The sequence below is a fragment of the Pantherophis guttatus genome, chromosome 3, assembly GCF_059756535.1.
Source record: "Pantherophis guttatus breed Tessera chromosome 3, ASM5975653v1, whole genome shotgun sequence".
NCBI lineage: Eukaryota > Metazoa > Chordata > Lepidosauria > Squamata > Colubridae > Pantherophis > Pantherophis guttatus.
This window is the reverse complement of record NC_142065.1, coordinates 153,754,053-153,771,465: the sequence shown is the minus strand read 5'-3', so window position 1 is coordinate 153,771,465 and position 17,413 is coordinate 153,754,053. Positions and strand designations below refer to the sequence as shown.

General features: G+C 36.8%; 1 protein-coding gene across 4 annotated transcripts in view; it reads left to right on the top strand.

Annotated features, from left to right (window-relative positions):
* The window catches only part of NFATC1 (nuclear factor of activated T cells 1), a 141,725-nt gene that overhangs the window by 108,132 nt on the left and 16,180 nt on the right, over positions 1–17,413 (top strand). For 2 of the 4 annotated variants that reach the window (XM_034429323.3, XM_034429322.3), the window contains exon 9: positions 2,246–2,926. In XM_034429323.3, the coding sequence (XP_034285214.2) occupies positions 2,246–2,926 (681 nt within the window). The remainder of the gene's footprint in view (positions 1–2,245; positions 2,927–17,413) is intronic. The other 2 variants (XM_087890375.1, XM_034429324.3) reach the window with 1 other exon arrangement.

Sequence of the window (17,413 nt, the reverse complement as noted above, 5' to 3'; positions counted from 1 at the left end):
GAGAGTGAAGTGCCCCTGTACTTGCCTTTGTGTGGCAACAGGATTCCACCTTCATTGCAGTACATTTGCTGTTGCCGTCAGCAAAGAGAGCTGGGAGAGAACAGCGGGGGCGGATCTTGTAGATGAGGGCAATCCCCCAAGCCTGGCCTTCCTCCCTCCCTCATCTGTGGGGCAAAGAGAAAGAAGGGACAGCGTGGGGAAGCACTCCCCTCCCCCGCCCGAGTGCTGAGCACAAAAGCCCAGTGGAGGGGTGGCTGGCCTGGCAGAAGTGCCCCATTGGCGAGTTGGATGGTGGAGTGGCCTGGCCCGGCTCTCACAGTGAGACACTGGCACCTCCAGACACGAGCTGCTGCCTTTGAAATGTGCCGTGCCTTTGAGGAAGCTGGGTAGCGATGGCTGGGGCCGTGGGGGCAGCGGAGGCATCAGGACTGCTCCCCCCTCCTCAGCAAGCCAGGCCCTGAGGAGCACAGAGAGTTGCGGGCCAAGCACTGGAGCATCAGAAGGTGCACTCACACGTCACCCCAACACATGTTTCCAGCGCACACTCCTCTGTCCCGAAGTAAAGGGTTGCAGTTTGGGCACTCGGTCCCTAAAATGTTCACCATCATTGAACTAGGCCTAGGAATTCTGGTGATTGAACTAAAGCTGATTCATCCTCAATATTCATTGGGACATAGTTTGCTCATTTTATTTTTAATATTCTTTCTATGAATCAGCAGGCTGGTTCATATATAATCATTCTGTCGTCCTCAGCAAGCATGGCCATTCACCTTTCTATTGGTAAATGTCTATGGAGATTCTCAGTCATTCAGGTCATTGTTGTCCCAAATATGCTTTTTGAAGAGGCAATTGGACTTTCTTGTTTTTCTTTGAAGATATTTTGTTTCTCATCACAGAAGCTTCTTCAGTTCTAACTGGATAGTGGGGAATAGAAGGAATGGCAGTATCTATATTCCTTGCAGACAGCTGGTCATTTGCATTATTTTAGAGAGTTGTTGAGGCCACTGGAGGATTATTATCCTGAGGACACAAATAAATCTCCAGTAGCCTCAATGACTCTAAAAGAATACAAATGACTCTAAAAGAATTTAATACAGCTGTCTGCAAGGAATATGACTCCTTTGAAGTGAAATGTCTTCAAAGAAAAATTAGAAAGTCTAGTTGCCTCTTGAAAAAGCACCTGTGGGACTTTCTATTGGTAATGAAGGAGCTTGCTGGTCGGTCTTTTACATAACTGTCTTCTAAATGTTTATCGGAAGGGAAGCCATTGTTACATTTGGCCACAGCCTTTTTCATTAAGATCAAATGTGTTAATGTTGATTTCAATTAACCTGTGTCAATTATTTTTAAATATCCAAGATTTTGTATTCGTGCCAAATTATATACAAATTAATTCTTTGTTAATGATTTTTTTCCTTCTTTAGTGATAATTAACTGCCAACTCTAAGCCCAAAATGTAACTTGTACCTTACTCGCAAAGTATCTGTGAAAATGCTATTTAAATCACATCTCTGTTTATAAATCGTGTTTAAAGAAAATACTAAATGTTTCTGTGAACTGATACAACTGATAAAATTTAGCTTAGTCCCAAAGTAGTCTTCTGAATTAAATAAATGTGACTTGGAAACGTACCTTGATGAAATATCTCTGTACTGTCGTGTGGATTATAATATATATATATAGAGAGAGACACTATTATTATTTTTTAAGATAGTTCAATTTTTGTTTCTAGAAAGAAAGGCTTTATGAAGGAATTAGGTACTTTTTCTTAAACTTGTCATTCTCTCTGAAGTTTTGTTTTTGTGAACTCTGAAAGCCCCTTCACTGACTCCCTATGCTTGAATTGACCCGTTGTGCAGACATCTATCAAATGGGCCATCAGTAGCAGTCGACAAGCAGTAGTACATCCAAGTTTTTAAAAATTCCTTTGATTACTACAGATCCATAGAGCCCTTGGGTCCAGGGCTTCTACTGTAGCACAGCTATTTGCAAATAGATTTTTATAGCACATTAGAGCTGGCGGAGAGTCCAAAAAAAATAGCCTTTTTCAGTATTAGAACCAGCTGTGGCTTTCTTGCTTGGATGAGTCATTCATATTTTGGTGAGGGAGGGGGAAAACTAGCAAAGGACACACAGAGCTTTATTCAAGCTCTTGTTTGTTTTTGCAAAGGGTATCCTAGCCACAAGCCAACTTGATCATATTAACTCTATGTTTATTCAAAGCACTTTCTTTTTCTTTCAACAGTTCCAATTATAAAAACAGAACCCTCTGATGATTACGACTCTGCTCAAACCTGTGGACCAAGGAGCCATGGATTAAGCCCTCTCTCCAAACCATATTACAGCCAGCAGATCATGATGCCTCCTGATCCTGGCTCGTGCCTTGTAGCTGGCTTCGCTTCCTGTCAGCAGAGAAACACTGTGATGTCATCATCTCCCAGCTCTAGTCCTAAGCTGCATGACCTTTCCTCTCCTGCTTACAAGTGCATCACCAACCCAGGCCATAATCATCTAGGACTTCAGCAGACGGCTGGAGGTGTCCCCACCATACAGGAAGTGCCAAGGTCTATTGTTGTGCACCCAAGCTCTCCCGATCAGTCATCTCACATCATGCTGCAGCCGCAGGTGAGTCAACATCTGAGCAGTACCTGTTCCCTTGGTAATCAACAAGCACTCTATCCCAACAGTCCCTCCTCTCCAGTTCCATCTGTAACCCAGGAGTCAACCTATTTGCAGTCCTGCAGTCCAACTCATTCAACTGTAATGGGCCAACAGCAGCTGTCGAATGTTCAAAGAAATGAAACTCCAGCAAATCAGCCACAGTCATTGACCGACTTGCATGAGGACAATAATCATAATTTGGCCCCTATGCCCGTAACAGTCAAGCAAGAACCTGAAGAATTGGACCAGTTATACCTGGATGATGGTAAGTCTGCAGATGTAGAGGTTTGTGTTCAGCCATTTTGTGTTGAGCCATTGAGTTATGGAATATTCAGGAAAGGGGAAGCCTTATGGAATATTCAGGAAAGGGGAAGCTGACAACTAACAGCCTTGTGGAATGGCACAGAAGTCTGATTGGATGATATACGTATGGAAATATTTGTGTACTGTTGTCAACATTAATGAAAGTCCATAACCTAAACATTAAACACCATTAGTCATTGTTAAAGTATCTGCATGTCCAAAAACTACAGTATAATAATGTTAACCATTATTGGTCTTGGCTTAAGCCATAGCCAATGGCAAGTAGAATGGCATTGAAAGCTATCCATCATATAGCAGCTTGAAATACATAAGCTTACTAGTTAGAATTAAATGATGAAAAAGTGTTATATTTTATCTAAGAATACCTATGTTAAAAAAAAGCGCAAACATTTTCCTTCGCTAGCATCTGAAATTAAGGCTGTTTCCATTGCCACATGAAAAAATATTTGTTTTGAATTCTAAATCATAGCCATTTTTGTACATACATCTACATATTTCATACATGTATATTTTGCATGCACCATTGCATTGCTAAAATGTTACACTGAGCTTGTCCAGCTTCCAAAGATTAAATCATTTAAAGCAATAAAAGATGAAATCTGGAATTTTATTGCATTACTTCACTGAATTGTGATGCAGTGCTTAAAGTCCTGAACGTTATGATGTTTGACTTAAGGCAATAAAAGAAGTCCTTCCAAAAGAAATGCTTTTGAATAGGTCAATTTTTTCAATCAATATAATATTTAAAATTATCTTGTAATAGAAATTAACCACAAGATAGCCTGTTTGGTTTAATGGTAACCAAACATTAAGGTACCATGCTAGAAACCAGGAGACTGAGAGTTCTAGTCCTACCTTAGGCATGAAAGCCAGTTGAGTGATTTTGGTCACTTTCTCTCAGCCCATAATGCAACTCTCATGTGACAAGCCAGTCAGATAATTCCTTTTGCAGCTACTGGATCAACTCTCAATTGATTGGAAAAAAGCAGATTGTGCACTTGCAGGAAAAAGAAAAAAAATAGTCACAATTTGTTTGTATGTGTTTTTGCAAAAGCATTTGTAATATTTCACTCTAACTCCAGGCAGCATGACTAAACCTAATTTCTCATTTTAAAAGTTAAAATGTGAAGCTTGAATAGCAAATATTGCATTTTCTTGTTCCAGGAATTGTAATATAGTTTTTTAAAATATCCTACTAATATTTGCTATAATTCTGAAAAGAAATTCAAGAGGTATTCGTCACATCCAAAAATGGCACATGACTCCCCAGTTGCTTTTAGTATAATATTCATGTGGCTAATATAAGAATTAATTGCCTGTAAAAATATTAAATTAAACAATTTTTAAAATTCAGGAAAGCCCTTTTTATATTCTTATGTCAAGAAGGATGTTTCCATGCCAGAGCATCTGAAATGTATCTTTAATATAGTTACTTCTGCTCATTTTTTATGTCTGTATTTCCTATGCTATTGAAGTTTTGAGTCATTCATGTGAAACTTGCACATATTTTTAATTTTTTACCAAATACAGACAAGCACCTGCCATATTACACCCCAGATTTAACCACTGTCAATAAGACCAAAAAAAGTGTGGATAGTGGATGTGGCAGTATTTGAAAACAGCAGAATAGAAGAGAAAAAGCTGGAGAAAATCACAAAATGCAAAGACCTGCAAATAGAAGTAGAATGACTATGGCAAAAGAAAGCAAAGATAGTAGTATCAATTGTAATAGGAGCCTTGGGTACAATCCCAAAACATCTGGAGCTCCACTTTAACACCCATCGGCATTGGCAAAATCATCATGAGTCAACTGTAAAAGGCAGCTTAACTTGGAACAGGTTACATCATGCAATTTATACCTTTAACATCAAATAACAACATCTGCCTATACAGGTCCTTCAGAAGGAATCAATATGTGAATAAAAATGCCAAATCCAGCCTAAACATTTGTCTGATTATGCCAACAACCATAATAATAATTTCAATCAAAATAATTTCAAAAGAACAATTTTAATCAAAATTGAAAGATTATGGCATAAACTGGCTATCACGATCCCAGTGGTTGTTAACACACTGGGTGCTATACCAAAAAATCTTGGATGGTGCATTGACAAAATCTCTTGTCAATTACAAAAGGCCACACTACTTGGATCCACACATATACTAACTACACCAATCCAACATCCTAGGTTCTTGGGAAGAGCTCGATGTGTATAAAGGCCAACACCAACTAAAACACTGGCAGCTGATAATGAGCCACTTCTAGAAACAGAAAAAGTGACCATATATATGAGTATACCACTATATCCCTTTTAAAATAATATAGAAGAGGGAGGGCTACTTTAGCTCACAAAGTCCCTGTTACTGAAGCTGAATATGTTTGGTTTTCATCAAAATGTGACTTTTCAAAAAGTATTCCTCTTTGTGTAGCACTCACAATATGTTGGCATTTAAGATTATTTTGAAAATGATAGTATTTGCCATTTCAGCATCAAAGAGAGGCCATTTGTATTATTAATCTTATTAATGTTCTTTTGGTATATTTTGATTCCTACTGCACAATGCCATTCAGTTGTGAAGTTATTTCCTACCATTAAGGACATCAAAGAAATTTGCAAGGGTTATCAATAAATGTTATCTCTATAAGCGAGAAGGGAACACGTCAGTACTAACAGGAAGAGACTCCTGGAAACTAACTGATGAGCCAACTTTTCTACACAGTGAGATACTATTAATCAGTGTTTTCTTGAATCTGTTGATAACAATTCATGTTTTACAGAAAAACAACAACAAAATAATAGTCATTCTTTAAAGCATGAAGGTTGACATTTCAAAAACAACCTATTGGTTTCTGAAACGTAAAATTGATTGTGTCTTTAGGGTTGTGGGAAACTGCAAATGAAGACTTTGAAGAAGTAATCTTGAACATTGAACATCTGAAACAAAAAGAGTGAACCATAGAATAGGGTCTGATTGTCTTAAGGGATGACTCAACCTTTGACAAAGTTTGCATGCTTAGTTATAGTGAGTTGAATAAACATAATTGTGTACCCATCATCTGAACTGCAGATTATTATTTACAAACCATAGTGGCTGAAATCAAATATGATAAAACATATCATAATCTCATTTAGCATAATGTGTGACTCGATTTAGCATATCGCTATAGCACTGTTGATTGGCATGGGGAAGGTAACATCGGACTGGAACTCATAAAATATTTGGCATTTGCTATGGAAAGGTCAAATTGCACATTCTCCAGAATGGCCTTTTGCCTTCCAGATTGATCCTCTTCCTGTACTCCACTAAGCGTGGAATGGTGAGAACTATAGTCTGCTCCATCTGGAGAGGAACAGGTTTGATGAGACTGCTCTACGAGAATCCTTCTCTGGAAACAAGCAAAGCAGAGAAGAAGTTGAATGTCAGAACCATCTGTAACTTTTTTTAAAAAAAAGGTCTGCATGCTTTGACTTTGCTAGTGATAATTCTGTGATGTCCTTCAGAGATGTAACTATGGGAAAATACAGGTTTCGTTTCCATAGTGAAATTTCAATATTAAAATAACTGTAGCTAACTTGATAACAACAAAAGAAAGACGGCAAAAATGTTTATTCATCATGGTTGCTTTCACCAGCTAAACTTATCAGTGAAAAAAGTCAAAATGCACAGGAAAACCCCACTCCTTTTCTACATATGTTGCATATGAAAACGGAGCAAGACTTCAACTCATGTTCATGGCCATCATTTGAGAGGTGTGGTATAAGAAAAAAACTGTTTGCAACAATAGGGCCAAATTCAAAGCATAACCAGGGTGATAAATCACAGTGGGTATAAAGATATGTCACAATGTGTTAGATGGTTTTGAAAGAGGAAAGATAATTAGATTCACCTTCAGTGACACTGCAATATTGACAAGAACTTTTAGCTTTAGAAAAGTTGAAAATCCTGTCAACCATAACTCTGCCAAAGACCTAACAGGTTTAATAAACTACAGTGAAAGATTACCCCTTTAATTACGTCCTTGGTAATCTGTAAGGTCTTACAGTGTCACTTTTGCATCTGAAAAGTCAGCTAGAGTTACCCTGAAACTGCTTTAGGAAATTGAATTTAGAAACTAAAATTGTTTTTCCACTGCACATATATTTACTCCCTCTTCTTTCTAAAGAAGGGCTTAACTTAATCAACTTATGTTGATATTTTGTACAGAGTATGCACCAGGTGTCTTTAAACTGGTGCCTTCTAGGAGTGTTGAGAATACAAGTCTCTGAATTTTCCAATCAGCATAGTCTTGTGAAGCCTGGCATATCCATAAGAAAGAGGTCCTTAGGTTTGGAGTTACTGGTTGGCAATGGGTAGATGTCACTCATCAGGAGATGTATTCATTGTCAAACAATTTTTGCCATCTGTAATTGTCTCTATATACTTGAGAGTTTTATAGCCCTCTGTCCTAGAACACATACATGACATTTGTTAATGATAAAAGTGGGAAATTAGGCCTATTAAACACTCATGCGGGTATGTAAAAAAGCTGTGGGTGGGTGAGAAGAACGTGGTAAAGGCAGAATGTTACTGAAAGCTGCAACTTGGCCAACTATTTTTAAAGCTCTTTCTTAAACATAACTTTTTTAAATAAGTGCTAGGAATTGTGGAGGCTGTCCGCTACCCAAGAACCATTTATACTGCCCAACTGTTAGAAGTCTACCATATTTCTTCTATTTAAGCCTTTGCTTTTGCATCATATGTGTAGGAAGAGTGGAGTGTTACACACACACACACACACACACACAAAATTATACACATGGTTTAGTCATATAGTTTATTTGAACAGGAACTGTACCAGACAGAATTCTCCTTGTGTTGAAATATATCCTTTTCATGCACCTCAGCTTTGTGATTAGAATGATTGGCTCTCCGAGCATTAAGTTTAGTCTACTGGTGCCGTAATTAGCCCTTTCCTAAAACGTTGGTGGGTGCTCGCTAATTTTCAGTAGTCCAGATGTCATTAGAACAACGTAGAGGTCTTCTGCAAGGCCCAGTAACACTGTCAACACACACTGGACTGGATTTCAAACTCCCCCTATTGCTCCCTCCCTGCGCTTCCTTTTATTTGGCCTAGCTTAGCAGCTCCAGAGAAGAAACAAAAGCCTTTTCTAGTGGAAAGTTTTAGCAAAGCTGGCAGGGTGCCCAGATTGAAGACCCCTCCTCATTTTATAATGGAGATTGAAAGCACATATACTCTTGTGGTAAAACACACCGGATCACTAACCCTGGGGGTGAACATTCATTGTGATGGGTTAGGGAAGAAAAAAAATTTAAGCCTCAAATAATTCATTAGGGTCAAACCTTTAATGGACCTTAATGTCCATATTTGAGTGGTAAGTCTTTAAATGAAACCACACTGGGTCAGGTCATGGCATTAAGATTTTCCTTTTTTCTGTTGCAATAAGCTGTAGGAAGTATCCTTTCAGTGATACCTCCCAAAGAGACATTTCAGGTAGGAAATGTTTAGGGCCGTCCTAAGGTGTTGCAGCAGCTACTCTCAGTTGTACATACCTCCTGGGCTGGAAAGTTTGAGATTTCATGGAGAATTTGTCACTTATAAGTGTATTGTATATTCATTTGCTTTAGAATATAGGCAGTCCTCAACTTACAATACTCATTTAGTGACCGTTCAGAGTTACAATGGCACTGAAAAAATGTGACTTATAACCAGTCCTCACACTTACAATTTTGATTTGAATGAAAAATAGGTTGAAATTAAATAGGTACAACAGGAGAGACTCAAGTGTTGGAATCCTTGAAGGATTGGTGAAACAGGCTTAAATGAAGAGATAGGGAGCCAATTTGAAATGTTATAACAGGACAAGTTGCGTACATTTGTAACTGTCTCAACATGGAAGGAGAAGAAAGATTATTGTATGATAATGTCAAGTCATCATGCTTGGATAAATACTGACTAACTATCTTTCCAAATTCTGGGAGTTGCCATTGCAGTCTGTTTAGAGTGCACCAGGTTAACCAGTATTAATATGGCAACTCAACACCAAATAAAGAAATTAACTAACTAGTAAAAAAAAAAGAAGTTTTGTCAGTGTAATACTAAGCAATTGTCTTCAACTTGAAAACTGTAATGAGAAGTAATGGGGTACAAGCTGCCCTAAATGTTGCTTATTTATGGTAGCATTGTTATGTGTAGCTGTAGAAGAATACTGGGTGAATGCCTACAAAAGAAGGAACCTAATTTCATTGTCACACTTGGCATCTACTAGATTACATTTTAAAATCTTTAGATATTGATAAGGAATTGCCTGTCAAAATGTGGAATGTGTTGGCTGAGAACACAATACTGAAAACCACCACTCTAAAACCATGGGTCCTGCGTTGCTGTACTTTTGTGTAGAAGACCAAAAAATTTTTTCTCCTTTTTGCCCTGATGTTCAAGTATTTGATATGATAATGATAATAAGCAAAACTAAGAGCAGAAAAGAAGTAAAACAAGTGTCCTGTAATTTTTGATGCATTGTGGAAGTGTTTTGAAAAGAAACATTTAATGTGCATTGAAGGGCAGCAGTTAATCCAACAAATATGCTGATCTTTGTGACATTTTGTGCAACTGCTTCCTTTAACCCAAATATCTCTCACACAGAAAAAAATTGAAAGACAGTTGAGAGTCATTTCCCATTTCAGACATTTGCTTCCTTTCATCGTGCCATTCTAAATAGGAAGGATGTTTAAAATGACCATAATATTGCTTAGTGGATAAGATCATGTTGCACATAAGTTTTAGAATTTTTGTTTACTTATAAGCCTGGGATGTTGCCAAAGAAAATGTATATTATCCAGAAACTTACAGAGCTTTCCTGAAAAAGCTTTGTTCAGATGCTTGCATTCATCACTGAAATATGATATTCATTTGAAGTATTTCTGGGGAGTGTCACTTGAGAGCTGTATAGTGTTGGCAGGTCAGTCCACAGCCACTGTGGGAGCTGTATAAACTCTCATTGCTCTAATGACCTGGTTTGTCTTGACAAAACTGCTTCTGGATAAATTATTTTTTTGAAAAATAATTTCTGAAAGTCAGCCAGCAGCCACGTTGGGGCCGATGAAGGGCCTTGGTCTTCAAGATTTTGGCCATCATTACTCATTGTGTTTTTTTTTTTCCCTATCATAGCCAGATGCAGGAATATTATAGTATGAAAAATAATTTGGGACATTGTGAATGGGCATTGGCCCTAGCAGCAAAAAATATTATTTTTATTTAGGAGCATATCTCATAAAATATATTATAGCTCTTTGGCAGTTTTAAGGCATGTAGAGTAGCTGATCTATTCATTTTGGACTGGGAAACTTTTTACCACTGGGGAAACCATCAAGACATATGATTACTAGAAAATACGCAGTTTATGCCTGTAGAGGATGATAATTTATGGTTTGGTGTAAATTAGGAGAGGATTTGCAAGATGCCAAAATGGTTTTGGGAATCAAGACAGAAGATACAGAAAAGAAGAGGGGAGAACCAAAATAGGCCATATTAGAGGGTAGGGATACCAAAAGTCCAAATCACTAGAAAGGCAAGAGCAGAATTTCAGAGGTTGTTGTATGTTATGTTTTTATTGTTTTCACTATATTTGAAGTTCCAACTTTTAAAACATAATCAAGCTTCTTTGTCAGAAATTAAATAACCAGTTCTCCAAGTTCCAAATAAGACCCTAGAGCCGTGATGGCGAACCTATGGCACGGGTGCCATAGGTGGCACACCGAGCCATATCAGTGGGCACGCAAGCATTGCTGTAGCTCAGCTCCAGCGTGCATCTGTGCACCGGCCAGCTGATTTTTGGGCCTTCCAGTCCCACCGGAAGTTAAGAAATGGGCTGTGTCCAGCCTCTGGAGGGCTTCTCGGGGGGGGGCGTTTTTGCCCTCCCCAGGCTCCTAGAAAGCTTCTGGAACCTGGGGAGGGTGAAAAACAGGCCTACCATACCATCGTGTGTTAAAGGGGGGGGGCATGCGTACATTGAATTATGGGTGTGGGCACGCACGTGGGTGACCTCCCTGCTCTCCTCCCACTTTTGGCACGTGACGGCAAAAAGGTTAGCCATCACTGCCCTAGAGTAATTCTATTGGAATTTGCCTTGATGACTTAATATTTGTTAGGAAATATTGTGCTCAGTATCAAAACTCCCATCTGGTTTAATGGAAATTGTACTAGGACTACGATAATAACCAAAAATGCAGGATGGTTATGTTTACTGAACATAGTACTGACAGTCTAAGCCCAGCATTGCTTTTAGAGATCTCCAATGCCACATGGGAGATTGTTTTTCTTAAATATACTTGACAGCTGTTAATTTTGGGTTGTTGTTGTTTTAAAGAAAATGGACAGATTCTTAGTTTGTTTCTAAAAGATTGGTCTGCTCACTGTAATCCATGAGATTGTTGTCATTATGGTCTTTTCTTTGTAAAGAATAATGTCCATGATGTCACCAAAAAGAAACATCTCGCAAAGATATTATATAAAATATTTTTATTTTGTCTCAAAAATGGGAAAATATATACAGTTGTAAATTTTATTGGAAACGTTATAAGGGAAAGTTGAGCTGCTGGTCTCTTTCAAACAGAATGAAGTTCCGTCAGCATAATCTGTTTACATCATTACATCTGGATCCTGCCTTTTTGCATAGTTTTCCAAATAACATACATGAGCGTCCCAAGCAGTTTCCTCTTCCTAGCACTGATCTGCTTAGATTTAGTAGAATGCTACATCAAATGGTTTTGTATCATCATCTACATATAGCCACTTGGAAATCTCATCTATCAGCTCAGGGTAAGGAATCATCAATACTGTACATTTATGATACTAATTGTATATGGTGATGTTGAAATTCTTCTTCAACTCTTGTCAGTGTGATGAACATCTATTGAGTATAATACACAATAAAGAGAAGATTAAGCAGAGTAGCATTTCAACAGCACTGATCCAGACAAATCTAGCTTCTGAACACTCAGGAATCTTAGTGATTAGGCCACTTTACTATCAGTCCATTTCCCTGCACTGTTCTGAAGTTCTTTATCATTCCTAATTAATATTGAAAATATTAATTTAATCATTGAAATGTTCTTAAACCTAATCTTGAAATAAAAGAATTTAGACATGTCAGACGGTGTGGATTATCCCCTGAAAAAAGTTCAGATTATCAACCAATACTTTCCATTAATATAAACTGTACTTATTTGACTAAATGGATATTTGTATCATATTTTAAATCATTTTGGAATCCTAAAATCCTAAATGGCTAATTATTCTTTATAATAAACATTTATATTGACTTAATTTTCACTGTCACAAGAATCCCCTTGATTCTTGTTATTTTTTGACACATTTCACATCTACTGACATATAGTATCATATTTTGAGTGACACAAATTCCTTTCTCATCTCTAATCAGAAAGAAGGTCTTAGGCAAAATCCTTTTCCATTATATTTCTTAATGGATTCTTCTTTATCTTAAAATGTCAAGGATTGAAACTAGAATTTTCTATATTGCAAGTATTGTATGTGATTTACTTTTCATGTCTATTCCTTCCATAATGGTGTGGTGTTGAAGTTTTCAGCTCTGGGATCATATTGTAACACTGCAGTTGAAGTTTAGACATTAGTACAACTTCGTCCCAGGCTAAGATTCTGTGGCCATATCTACATTTTGGGTTTTTTAAGCATTTTTCTCAATCTTTCAATATCAGATTAGGGACATAGCAACTGCTAAAATGTGAGCTTTCTGTGAGTCTTTGAAGTATTGCTGCAGTACATCAGTTTCATTCAAAAATATATACATACATCACATCCCCAATCTCTTCAGGAAATAAGTAATATTTGCTGATTCAAAAGAAGCTCCAAAATTTTCATCTTCTAAATTAGAGAGGAAGAGTTGAAAAGGAGTTTAAGGGATATTATAGGCAATTCAGCAATGTTTACAAATATTTTCATACTAGAAACATGAGACTCAGGAGTAGCGTAAGATAATTCAGACTAAAAGATAACATAATTCCAATGTGGATTTCAGCAGAATCTCAAAGGAAACTCAAATAGTCATCTTTCACACAGTTAATTGGTATTTAATGATATGTGTAACATTTCTTCCAATATAGCTGATTTTTATTTCTTCAAAGAAAGTACCCTCTAAACCAATCCTCTTCCAGAAGTAAATGAAGCATTTCAGCTTATATTACTAAAGAGGTAGAAAAAGTAGTGACTTAATGGTGGAAAAATAGTTGACATGGAACTATATGAATAAAATGCAAATATAGTTTCATGAAAATATGAATAAAACCTACAACCTTAAATTCATTTTAAACTCTAATCTTCTACTGGTCTACTGTTCGATAAAATGGTCTGAGTATAATTTTTCATGCCATATATCAGATACTCAGTAGGATTTTAACATTGTGAAAAAGTATGTTGCATATTCCTAAATGCTGAAAAAGATAGGGGAAAGTAATATGATCTCACTCTGCAAGGTCAAAGTGGACAGTTGATGGCTCTCCAGATATGGTTCTACAACTGCCAGTAATCCCAGAAAGTGTAGCCATATTGAAGAATACTAGAACTGTTCCATACCAATCAGCTAGAGTCATGTTCACTTAAATGTGCTTCTACATTGACATTGCTTTTTTCTGAATGAGGAAGATCATAGTTTAGAAAGGCCACTTCCTTTAAATTCAAACAGCTAGCAGATAGATTGTACTTTGGTTTTTTTTCTTTAAAAAATTCAGTCATTCTTATGATCCAACAATTCACTGTTGTATAATATTGTATTTTTCAGCATATAAGACGCACCTTTTTACTCCCCAAAAGAGGGTAAAAATCTGGGTGCATCTTATAGTCCAAATGTAGTCCTGCCCAGCCTCCCTTTGAGAGGCTGAAAAAAAAAAACAAGGCGCAGAGCTCACAACCAACAAACCTGTTGCTAAAGTTCACCTCTGGGAAAAGCTGATTGGGGGTATTCTGGGAGGCCGATCCACCCCCAATCAGATTTTTTCTTATTTTCCTCCCCAAAATCTAAGGTGCGTCTTATACTCCAGTGCGTCTTATAGTCCGAAAAATATGGTATATAAAATTATTATTTCTAAAGATCAGGGGTGAACTTCAGCAGGTTCTGACAGGTTCTGGAGAACCAGTAGCAAAAATGTTGAGTAGTTCAGAGAACCAACAAATACCACCTCTGGCTAGCTCCAGAGTGGGGTGGGAATGGAGATTTTGCAATATCCTTCCCCTGGAATGGGGTGGGAATGGAGATTTTGCAGTATCCTTCCCCTGCCACACCCACCAAGCCATGCCCACAGAACTGGTAGTAAAAAAAAATTAAATTTCACCATTGCTAAAGATCCAGAATATGAAATATTTTACTGAAATTTTCCAGTAGAAATTTCACCCAAATCTTTGGTAGCTATTCTTTGAGTGGAATATTTCACAGATACTGTCATTAAAATGTTGAATGGTGTAAACTCGGAAAAGAGAAGATTAAAAACCAATGACTATCACCAATGTTATTATTGTTAAAAATGATTCCTCCCCCCCCCCTCAAAAAAATTCATTAGCCGTGGTGGTGCAGGTTAGAATGACAGTATTGCAGACTAATTCACTGCTCACTCCAGGAGTTTGATTCTGACCAACTCAATGTTGACTCAGCCTTCCATCCTTCCGAGGTCGGTAAAATGAGTATTCAGATTGTTGGGGGCAATATGCTGACTCTGTAAACCACTTAAAGAGGGCTGTAAAGCACTATGAAGTGGTATATAAGTCTAAGTAATATTGCTATTACTTTCATAAAGATAAATTTAAGAATTCTGTGGACTTATTAAGAGGTAAATATATTTTCACAATATAGATAGTGAAATACAATTGTACGCCTCCACCTCCGCTAGAGAAGCTTCTGGGAAAATAGAAGAAGGATAAGTCATTAGATCCTAGTTGATTTGATTCATTTACAGAAAATCCTTCCTGTATGCAGTATGCCCAAAACATAATACAACCCAGATTAAGGTTTTTTTCATAGAAGTTATTGAAATAGTACAAATTGATATATGGAAAGGTCTACCCTACTCCATGAATAGGAAATGGCAGCAATTTTATTGACATTTTGGCCTCACACCATCCGTGCCCCAACACCCAAGATGGCCTGATTCCTCTCTGTTGAAAACATATCCTTCCAAAGGCGACTTTCAATAGTTGAAAACATATCCTTGCAATCTTGAAGCCAACCTGCCACTGAGACAGGCTAAACAAAGAGATCTCCTAGAAGCTATATTCTGTTGTGAATATGTGGTATGCAGTAGGAGCCTAAGGGAGATTCATGACCAGCACCCTCCTTTATCTTGTCACAAATTTCTATATGCTGTAGCCTGTTGTCCTATGGCTGCCAGACAAACCTGTAATGGTATGTGGAAAAGACCTTGGGAGAATGATCTAAGAAATCCTCTTCAGATAAGAGACAGCATAGCCCACAGCTGGATAATATGTGGGGCAAGAGGCTCAGAAGACCCTAATTTCTCAGGTTGTAATGTCGATGGTAGGAAAATGGTACTTTGTGGTTTGCAAGGTTCTGTGAATTTTTATAATTTTATTTTTTAAAAAATAGTATTAGCTTATCTGGTCATATTTTCTATTTTATCTATCTAGTAAGGTTGGTATCAAGTCACATTTTACCTGAATATGCTGGTAAGCTACTGTTGCTGTCAGGGCCAGTAGCAGTCCTTTCCAGAAGGTAAGGGAGAAGGTAGGAAATGAGAAAGAAGCAGTGAAGATGAAGGCTCTTCATTCAGTTGGCAGGAGGGAGAGGAAAACATCCCCTTTCCCATCTCTGATCCTTGCCTCCTCAATAAGTAGCTTATTTTAGAGCTGCAGCAAGAGGAACATGGGAGGTGGTTAGTCTTCCAAGCTACCTACTTCCCACTTGCTTGAGGAAGGGAGGAAACCATGTTTCCAGAGGCATGAGGAAAAGGCATTTCTGAGAGACTGTCAACTATCGTGACAAATGTGTTGGAAGTTAGTCTATTTGTTTTTCAGGGTTTTTTTTAATTTGGCTTGTTTTTTTTAAGTGTTTTGATAGTTGATTGTTTTGATGAAAGATAAGATATAATAATGTGCTTCTCAGTTTCTGGGCTAGATCAAAGTAATAAACTACGTAAAATTTATAGATTAGACACGTGGATTAATTAATACCAGTGAATTAGATTACTGTGAGAGATGAAGATTAAAGAATGTATAGAGGTTAATTGGAATAATGAATGTGTGTGTGTATGTGTATTCAAAAATTATAAATATATATAAAATTATGACACTTAGTTTGTTGCATATTCATAGTTGCTCTTGCGTGAATGGGAAAACCCTGGACTAACATAACAGAAACTGAAAGCAGAGAATATAATAGCTACATAATTTTTAAAACTATTTTTAAAACTAATTTGAACAACACCTGTGCAAAGTAATTTTCAGACAGCATTCCAGTTCAAAAATATCATGAGTGTTCATTTTAACCAGAAAAAGAACAAAAAGTGATTGCCTTAACCATGGCACTTAATAGTTTGTTGTAGATATATGAAATTAAAAATATCAAAAAAATATTTTCTTTATCAACCAAATTCAGTCATTTGAGAATTAGTGAAGAATTTGCAAGTGTGAAAAAAAAGTCTGCAAAAAATGACCCAAATCCAGAAATGAGATATATGATAAAATTTTAAATGGAAATATTAAACAGTTTACTAAGTTTTCTTTCTTTATAAACTGTAATTTAGCCACAAAATACAAGTTTTGAAACTTAGTAATTTCCTTCTTCCTTCTTTCCTTCTTTCCTCCCTCTCCCCTCCCTCCTTTTTTTCTTCTTTCTTTCTTTCTTTTCTTTTCTTTTCTTTTCTTTCTTTCTCTTAGGAACAGGGTGGATTTGATTTAAATCGAGTTGATTTAAATCACAATCTAAATCATGATTTAAATCATTAGTAAAAAGGCTTGATTTAAATCAACTCAATTTAAATCATAATTTTTAAAGAGCAACTGTCATCTCTGCTACTCCTTTGACCACTGTTGACTCACCGATAGTCCCAGTGTTGCAGAATATACAGCCTTGTGCTACATAACTAAGCTCCATTTCGTGCTGAATAAACTAAATTATTTATGTATCTTAAATAGAAAACTATTTTACGATAGATTTTTACCCCAAAAGTTTTTTATTAAAATAAATTCGATAAAAATCAAAAAAATCCGATTTAAATCAAAAAAATTTGATTTAAATTTAAAAAAATCTGATTTTTTTGATTTTTTTTAAAACAACATTGATTTTTATCCACCCTGGTTAGGAATTTACCTTGGCCAAAAATAGAAATAGGAGTATATTATCCACTTTTCTACTCTCAATAAGAAACAGAATACTGCTGCAAA